At 45.2% G+C, this 9,645-nt stretch overlaps 1 protein-coding gene across 1 annotated transcript in view; it reads right to left on the bottom strand.

Moving 5' to 3' along the window:
- The window catches only part of DHX32 (DEAH (Asp-Glu-Ala-His) box polypeptide 32), a gene marked incomplete at its 3' end in the record, with an annotated part of 25,065 nt that extends 20,291 nt beyond the window's left edge, over positions 1-4,774 (bottom strand). The window contains exons 1-2 of the mRNA XM_010144457.1: positions 4,505-4,774; positions 910-1,103 (exon numbers count right to left, since the gene is read on the bottom strand). Coding sequence (XP_010142759.1) covers positions 910-1,103; positions 4,505-4,774 — 464 coding nt within the window. The remainder of the gene's footprint in view (positions 1-909; positions 1,104-4,504) is intronic.
- Positions 4,775-9,645: the final 4,871 nt, after the last annotated feature.

Consider the following 9,645-nt stretch of genomic DNA (forward strand, 5'->3'; position numbering starts at 1 on the left):
ACAGTTTCTTTAAAAGGATATTATATTTTGCTGTCTCGCTCAGCAGGACTCATATGTGAGAGTACAGGATTCATCTCCCCTTTTGCGTCAGGAGGAGCTGCAGGAAGATGTGCTGCGGGATGAGGTTTACGGAGTTCTCCATGAAAGAGAACAGAGACGCAAGAGGAATAGTGACAGAACTTCAGTTTCAGAAGCGGTGAGTAGCCTCTCCTCCCCTGGAGATCAGTGGCTGGGGCTGCTGTATTAAGGAACCAGATAAAATAACTCTCCTACTTTCAGACAGGCTCAAAATCTGAATTGCTGTGTTGCTGCTGTCACCCCCTGTATTTAGGGCATTTCTTATCTCTTAAAAATCCTCCTAAATGCCTTTTTCTCCTGTTACTGAATATGTGCTGCTGTATTAAGGAACCAGATAAAATAACTCTCCTACTTTCAGACAGGCTCAAAATCTGAATTGCTGTGTTGCTGCTGTCACCCCCTGTATTTAGGGCATTTCTTATCTCTTAAAAATCCTCCTAAATGCCTTTTTCTCCTGTTACTGAATATACCCTTTTCTAGCTGTGATTTTTGATGGCTTTTAAATTCCAGCTTGGCTTTGCGATAGGGTGTCCCATGTTCTCATGGTAATGAACACTCCTGTACTGGAAAAGAGGAGGAGTAGAGTGGTCTGGAGGTTACTGAGGTGCTTACTGAAGTTCTGCACAGATGGTAACATTGCCTGCTTCAATCTCGACTACAATTTAGCACAGAGGACCTCCTTCAAGCCACGTACAGCTTATGGATTAATCACAAAGTCTCCAGGATCTGCATTATAAAATATTATACACAGCTGGAGTGCTGTCAGCTGCAGGCAAAAAACGGTAAAAGCAACATGTTAGTGTGAGGGCATTAAAAACCAAACACGCAAACCTCAGGATAGTTTCTGTCGTGCAGCAGCTTTCGAACGGGATGAAATACCCCACTTCGTGGCCAACGTTAACATCCATTTCATCAGCTACGCGCAGGGCCAGCCGCACTGCTGTCTGCGTGTGTACCTGGGTGCACACGACGGCGCCGTGCCGATAGCCGGCAGAGAGGCAGTACTCGGCACACCACTGCGGAATCTGTAAGGGAACACGGACACAGAGGCGTGTGGTGTTTAGCAGAGACTGTAATGCATAACAGTGTGGAAGAACGAAATCGAGCTGAGCCCGCACTGCTTACTGCCTGCGTGAGTGCTGGTGGATGAGCTGTGCCTCGCACAGGCATTGTTCGTCAACAGCGTGAAGTTCAGTAGGGCCAAGTGCCAGGTCCTGCACTTGGGCCACAACAACCCCCTGCAATGCTACAGGCTGGGGGAGGAGTGGCTGGAGAGCTGCACAGCAGAGAAGGACCTGGGGGAGCTGGTTGACAGCAGCTGATGCTGAGCCGGCAGAGTGCCCAGGTGGCCAAGAAGGCCAGTGACATCCTGGCTTGTATCGGAAGTAGTGTGGCCAGCAGGAGCAGAGAAGTGATCATCGCCCTGTACTGGGCACTGGTGAGGCCACACCTTGAGCACTGTGTCCAGTTTTGGGCCCCTCACTTCATTAAGGACGTTGAGGTGCTGGAACAGGTTCAGAGAATGGCAACAAAACTAGTGAAGGGTTTAGAGAACAAGTCTGATGAGCAGCGGCTGAGGGAGCTGGGGGTGTTCAACCTGGAGAAAAGGAGGCTGAGGGGAGACCTCATTGCTCTCTACAACTGCCTGAAAGGCCTCACTGCTCTCTACAACTGCCTGAAAGGAGGTTGTAGAGAGGTGGGGGTTGGTCTCCTCTCCCGTGTGACAAGAGGAAATGGCCTTAAGTTGTGCCAGGGGAGATCTAGGTTAGATATCAAGAAGAATTTCTTTACAGGGAGGGTTGTGAGGCACTGGAACAACTTGGCTGGGTTGGTGGTGGAGTCCCCACCCCTGGAGATGTTTAACAGACACGTGGACGTGGTGCTGAGGGACATGGTTTAGGGACCCTGGCAGTGCAGGGGGAACAGTTGGACTTGATGATCTTAAAGGTCTCTTCCAACCAGATGATTCTGTGATTCTGTGATTGGTAAATGTCAAGACCCAGCACCTCTGAAGTAGTCAAGAATTGGAGTGATGTCAGCTAGGAGGGTTACCTGGGAATTTCTCAGCTGGACTCAGAATAGTTTGAATAAGTTGCAGAAGGGGCAGAATTGCCCTCTGGGAGCAGGTGACGCTGGCACTATCATTCTAAGCATCTGCTGATGGATCCAGCAGTGTCGGTGCAGTGGTAGTCAGGGGATCTCAGCTGGCCCAGCAGCAAACCTGCCCGTGCCATGTCGTACTGAGGTGCTTGGCATGAGAAACGTGTCTCAGGAAGAAGGAGATTTCAAACTGACAAATGCTGCAGTAAGTAAATGCAACTTTGGATTAATTACTCTGTAAACAAAGTTAACTGAAACTGAGCTGCCCCAGTAGCTGCCTAATTTATGTATTTACAGTAGAAAATCAACTTACTAATGTCATTGACATGAGAAAGTAAAATTACATTATAAATATTATTTTAGGGAAATATTAGGTTTCAAATCCTTAATCAGCATATATAAGCTAAATGCATCAGCCACATATCTTTTATTTCTGTATATTATTTATGTGTCTAAAAATGTTTAAAAACCAGCCAGCAGTGTGTTACGTTTTATTAAACTTGTTTAAGGACAATTTTAAAAGCCAACATTTCTTAGCACCTAGTTTCTTATTATACAAAGTTTGGTTTGTGTAAATCACAGTTAGTGACAAGGAGTGAAGACTTCGCACTCCAAAAAATATTCCAGGCACCAGGTGGGTCTTTGTCCTTTTTACAGGAACGTGGGAATTTTCTGTGAGCAGTATGATGCCCCTAGTTCAATATGTGATCCCTAGCAGTGTCCAGCATCAAAGTCTCTGGCGAATATGAGATGTCCTCCAGCAGAAATTGTCCCACAGCTTTACCCACAGGAAGGCTGTCTCCTCGTCTCAGTCATAAACAATAATATTTTGGCTTATAACCCTTGCTTGAAAATGCGGTAACAGGCTGAGGTTGCTATATATTATTACAACAGAATTCGATAGTCCTAGTGGATATTTGCCCACGGAGATCTTGGCTTCGGTGATGCTTTTTAGCACCAGTCCTGTACAGTAACTGTGTGTCTTGGAAGAAGCATTCGCTCTTGGCTGCAGCGAGGGCAAGACCAATACTTTGCCCTGAGAAACAGCCCTGCTGATTTCAATCCTTATTCCCTGAGAACCAGTTTCACCTTTTCTTATGACCTGCCTGCAAACCCACTCTACTGCTTTCCTGATGCAGCCCCCATCAGAACCAAACCAGGCTTTCCATGGAAGAATGCGGTTTGGATGCAACGCGGGCATTGCAGAGTTTACCATTTCCGCTGGGCATTCAGTGTGATGGTGGATAAAAAGAGGGTAAACCAGCAAGTTTGGTCATTGTTAAGGAGGAGGCACTAAAATTCTCCAAGTGAACAAAACAGCAGCCAGCCAAATGTAGAAGGAATAAGTTATTGATAAAATACTAAAGCAACCTGAAATAAGTCCTGAAGTATTTTACTCTTAGCCTTGGCCTCTCTGAAGACAGTGAGGGATTTCAGTAGAGAAGGACTTGGGCTGATACTTTCTGTAATACACTTGGAAGTGTATATTTGATAGGTTTTCATGTTGAGATGTGATATACAAACAAAGCAAAAATTTACTGTGCATGTACAGGTAGATACAATAATATTTTATACAGAATTTTTCTAAGGTTATGTGTATATTTGGTTCTGAATTTTAAACTATAGTGTTTAATGCATGTGGTCTTCGGTGTTCAGGCAGGGCTTGATATTTGTAACTTTACAGAAGAAAGCTGTAGTCTGAGGTTTTTTGTTAGTTGTTTATGACACTGTCTGAGATGTGTTACTCTTCAGTGCCCGACTTACCCTGAAGCCCAAAACACCCCACCACGCAAGGAAATGGCTTGTAACAGACAAACATAAAGTCAGTGTCAATTGTCTGTGAATCTTTGAAGTTATTTAAATGCATTCTTTATATAGTTTTTTTAAACAGTCTATATTTGACTGCATCAACCTTTATTCACCTTCTATATTTCACTTTCCCTCTCTGGCCTTAATACCTCAGATGAGAACAGATGGCTGCCCATCTGTTCTGACGCTGAGAACTGCTAAACTCAGTACAACAACGTGCGTGTACGCCGCAGCTGAACCCCTCTGAGCTGGCTGTCATTCTGCTGCGACACCTTAAAACGCTCGGCACAGGCACAGCCCCCTACCAACACATCCTAGCGAAATACACATCTGGATATGGACGTACCTGATGAAAGTAAAGGGCAACGGCAGCAAATAGTAAATGCATTGCAAAAAGATTTTTCTGTTTTAAAAATATGTAATATTAGCAAACTATTAATAATAACTCTGAAAAGTGTACAGCGTTAACTGTTACAAAAGTAATAAACAAACCCCCAGCCAAGTGTGTGGTACTGACCTGGGAGCTCTTGCCAGTCTTAGCATCTCCTGACACAATCACGATTTGATTATGAAGCAAACTTTCCGTAAAAGTGTATTTCTCTTTCCATACTGGAAGTTCTTCTCTTTCCTTCATCAGTTTATAATATCGGGAAGAGTAAGGCAAGCCATCGAAAGGATTAAGCTCCAATTCGTCTCCGCACACGAGTATTTCCTCTTCATCACCGTCACTGCAGTCAAGCAGTTCTGAAAAGCCGTGGATCTCTGGAGAAAAGGTTAAAAACTCCATTTTTCCTCTCTATCTTATTCCCAGCAGACACGCATTAGTAATGGACGGAGTCCTTTGTGTACTGATGGATCATGCAGGGCCCCCAAAGCTGAGGAAACCCATTTCTGCTTGCTTCAGGATTAGTATTTCCCAGCTCTTCGGTTTCAAAGGTCACTCTTGGGGTCCAGCTGCCTCCTCTGTGGTCTGTTTGTCACACTTCAAGCGCTGCAACAACCTGCATGAGCCTCGAGAAAATATATTTTAAAAAAATCTACCAAACTCTTCAAAATAGGAGCGATTAATGCGAAAGACGTTAAACAGAAGCTGAGCAGCTTTTGCAACTTAGCAGCAGGTTAAAGGCAGACCACGAGCACCAGCCTCTTGTCTGCTCCTGCTCGGCCAGGCTGGGGAATAATTGGGAAAGAGCACGCTGAGCCTGACCTCTATCGCACCCGCCTGTGCCCCGGCCGCCGTGAATGGGCGGCTACGGAGCGATTATTGTGTCTGTGGAGGACCCGTCGTCCCGCCCCCGTCCCCCCCCCGCCTGTGCCCGGGCCGCCGTGAATGGGCGGCTACGGAGCGATTATTGTGTCTGTGGAGGTGGTCATGTGGCCGGCTAATCCCGGGACAATGAGCTTCACCCCTGGGCGCAGCACAAACAGCACGGGGGCTGCGAGCCCCACGCGCTTAACGGGAGGTAGCTGCTGCACGGGAGCGTCCGTCAGGAGCAGCCAGTGGTGTTATTTTAGGTTATTTGCAGTGTTTTAGAAAGTCGGGGGCTAAAGCGTCATCATATACATTCTGTGTATCAACTGCGCCTGGGAATCTTGCGAGGCTTTAGCGGCTTTTGCTGCGATTGGGCTTTTAAAGTGTACTTAACTCATTAAACAGAGCAGAGAGATGCCGAATCTAACCCTTCAAGCTCACCAGAAGTGGCCTTGAAAGGTGGGGGAAGAAAAAATTACTGCCTTAAAGTAACTCCAACTCTTAGGACTCAAAAGTAACAAAATAGAGTTTCCTAATCTCTGTAACACGAGTATTAAATAACATTTTTTTATTTTAGTTCCAGGAGCAAGTGTCCTGTTGAACAGCGATAACCGATAGTGTCTGGATGAACAGACTATGAGCATGATGCTTGTACGCTTTTTCTGTATCAAGCTTTTTCTGCTCCAAGGAATACAATCAAAGTTTTTCATGTTTCGTGGCTTTGGACCGTGTTGGCTGCAGTGCTATTAACTCATTCTCTGATGGCAGCAGCGTTGAAAGCCGCAGAGAGAAGCAGGCAAAAATCTTTTGTCCCCCCCGTCTGAATATCTCAATCCCAGGTACGTCTAATTATATGCTGCTCATAAAACAGCCTGATTATTGGCACTTAGAGTGGCTGGCAGCAAAGACCGACAGACTGGCCAGTTCGTGGGCCAAAACCAAGTGTAATCTTCTGGAGTAACATCTCCGAAAGGCAAAAGGACCAGGTGACTTATCTGCCCGCTCTCTGCCAAATACGTTTTGGACTAGCCACCAGCGAGGACGTGCCTGGTACCTGTGGAAATGACAGGATGACATCTCATGGTATCTGGGAAGATGACAGGAGCCCAGATCTCATGCTCAGTGACTCTGAATTAGGTCACATTCACTGAACTTGGACATTGCTCGGTGGATCCCTTGATATCTAATGGTTTATCTGATTTGTGTTACATCCTTCCCTATCCATTGCTGCAAACTCACTACCAGGGAGGCCTGTGCCTCTCTCAAATATGGCCAGAATCACTCAATGGGGCATAAACGTCCCAAGGGGACTGAAACTGTAGTCCCATAGAGGACTTTTTGGGGTGAAATTCACCTTAAAATGACATGAAGCAAACAAGTGAATTCCTGTTAACCTGCATTTTAGGTTTTGTTCTACATGCTGAGCAGGGTAGCAGTATGTGTTCTCTGTGTTCCTCAACCGCCTTCTCTTCAAAGCATGAAGAACTGGACAGCAGTATGTTCTGGTTGGCTGAACAAATTTGGATGTTGCACCACAACAATTTTTTCATTGTTCCTTTTTGGTACCTGTAAGGGAAGACAGCAAATTTGAATGCTACCAAAGCAAGAAGAGTGTTGACTCTGAAAACCAAATATTATGAAACTAATGTTCCTTCTGTGTAATGAATGTTTTAACAGAAGAGGCTGTTAACAGGTTTACATTCTTTATCTTTGCTAAAACAGGTCATGTAAAAGCGTTGGCCTGATCTTCAGCCAGGTGTCTGATGGAGTGCTTTGAGCCTCTTCCTGGAGCAGCAGCCCAACAGCTTCGCTGGCAGTCGAGGAGTCTAATGCACGGCGCCAGGCACTGGCTGAGGAGCATGATCGAGCGTTGCCTTCACAGATTAAGACATCCAAGCAGCAGCTTTTTGCTGCTTAATATCCCTCATTGCTATGGCTCTGCCGTTTTCTCCCGGAGTACTGATTTCTGGTCTTGCCTCTTTTAGTCCTTGATTTTGACCTCCTGATGTCCATCTGTTCGGTCTTGGTCCCTGTCACTCCTCCTGCATTTGACAGTTCTGTTGAATGTTGCCCGCGGTGCCGCTGCAAGTCGTTCCTGGCTTTGGCTTTGCTGTTTAGCAAGGTCTCTTCTTCCCTTGGGAGCGCGGCACCCTTTTCCGATAAGGCTTCTTGATCGTCTCTGATTGCTGTCGTTATGGCAGGCCCTGGAGGATTCACAAGAAATGCCTTTACCAGAATACAGCAGGATTAATTGAAGCGGATTCTCATAAATAACAAACACTCTCTGCAGTCGAGTGTTTTTAGTAAATTAGGGTGTAAGCTGCTTTCAAAGGCATCGGTGAGAACTTTGCCATTGGTTTAAATTATATGTTGTTGTGCAGGCGCCGCCGATAACGTGCTGTAGGAAAGCAGCAAACACCACGTAACATATTCTGGATCTTCACGAAAGCCTCGTTAATATATAGGTACTCTTTGCAGCTTTGCTGTTAAACCTTACAGAGGAGGAGGATTTTCTCTGTGTAATTTGTACAGAATTTGGATTTGTGATATCAGTGGTATTACGGAGTTCTTTCTTCTCTGTCCCATTTTTCTTCCCCTGGTTTGGCAGCGATAGTTTGCAATAGCAAAGGGAATTTAAGGGGGTCACTTTTTTTTTCTCTGAGAATGTTGTTTGAATAGAGGACTTCAGATGAAATTTACTTTATAATGAAGGAAATGAAGCCTAAAATATATCGCATTTTAAAAAGCAAGATTACAGTTTATTCTTGATAGACGGGAACCAGCAGGTGCTGTCAGGAACAGTGCCTCTTTCCATCCTATTTTCCAGCACAAAATCTTTTGATGCCAAATCCTTCCAGCACTTGTGTATGTCCACGGGGATGTGGAGCTGCATTTTTGCAGCTGGAAGTGGAGGGGCTGTTCCTAACCTTGAATTACATTTGTCCTGAAGTCTTTGCTAATTTTCCCTTTTAACATAAAAAAAGCTGCGTGCTGGTAGCATATTTCTGTTTGTGTGCCTGGTACAATGCCTAATTGCTCCCCTGCTCTTGAGACCAGGAGCTGTTTGAACTCTGTTTTTCTTAATGAGAGCAGAAGAGGGTTATGTGGAGCCAGTGCAGTGCAGAAGACAGATGGCCTCCAGGAATGGACACCTTCCTGGTTTACCCACCCAGATAGCTTAGTTTATTCCCTGGGACTGCATTACCTTGCTGAGCAACCTTTGGTTTCCCATGACCTGAGGCTGGTGGCCTCAGCTGTGGGACTCCAGGGCTACGAACACGTACAGGACAAGGCGAAGCCCGGGGTGCTCCGTGGACCTGCGCTCACCATCCCCAGCACTGTGGTGCTGCTGTTCCCAAGGGCGTGTAGTCCACCAAGGCAGGTGTTGCAAGTAGGAGGGTTGGACGATAGCTGGATTTTGGCCCGTGTCCAATCCTCATAGATGAGCTTTTCTGTGATAGAAGTAGGAGAGGGGATGGGACCAGGGGTCTCCTCATGCGTAATGAAGCGGAGCCAGTAACCTGTATGCAGAAACCCGCCGGAGCTGATTGCAGGGGGAGGCAGTGCCAAGCACTACTAGAACCTGGAGGTGAGAACATCACCATGATTTATGGAGTCCTGTTACTAAAAATGGCACTTTAATAGTCTCTGCAGGGGGGGGGTTGTTTGTTTTTTGTTTGCTTTGAATATGAAGGCTTGGTGTCTGGCCAACAGACAGCAAACAAATGTGGAAAAGAACCTTCTCGTTTGAAGACTGTTAGCTTCTCTGTTGGCTACTGACAGCAACATTTAACCTTGGTTATAGAGTAACTATATTACTGTTTATTGAGCAAACTGAAACTAAAATAGAGCATTTCCATCGTGGGAGAGAGACTGTAGCAGCACAGACGAGTCACACTTCTGTTTTATTTTAATTTCCACTTCAGGTTTTGTTGGCTGGTAAAATGTTATTAGTCTTGCATTACTGCGCTTAAAAGTACTGACAGCCGGTGATAGATTGGGTTAGAACACAGCGTTTCTAGTCAGCAAATTAAAAAAAAAATTAGTTTTAACTTGCCGGTTGCCTGGTATTGAATGAGAATGTTACGGGGTTTGAGGTGAACCGGTGCATGTGTAAGCAATATACTTGTTTGAGGTTCTTCATTTTCGCATGGGTGTGAGAATGAAGGAAAAGTATGTAAGGCGGTTCTTTTCTTTTTCTTGTTTGCTGATTGTGGATGGAAATTGGAATTCACTTAAAATCACAATGTAATTGTTTATAATATGGATATGCATTCATATATATGTGGTGTGTATTTATGCACAGTATTGAAAATAATATAAAAAATATAATATTTTAAAATTCCAATCAGATTTATTAAGAAAAGGAAGTGTGGCCTGACAGCTAGTGGCTTTAGGGGATGGGT

The sequence above is a fragment of the Buceros rhinoceros genome, unplaced genomic scaffold, assembly GCF_000710305.1.
Source record: "Buceros rhinoceros silvestris isolate BGI_N320 unplaced genomic scaffold, ASM71030v1 scaffold5361, whole genome shotgun sequence".
Classification (NCBI taxonomy): domain Eukaryota; kingdom Metazoa; phylum Chordata; class Aves; order Bucerotiformes; family Bucerotidae; genus Buceros; species Buceros rhinoceros.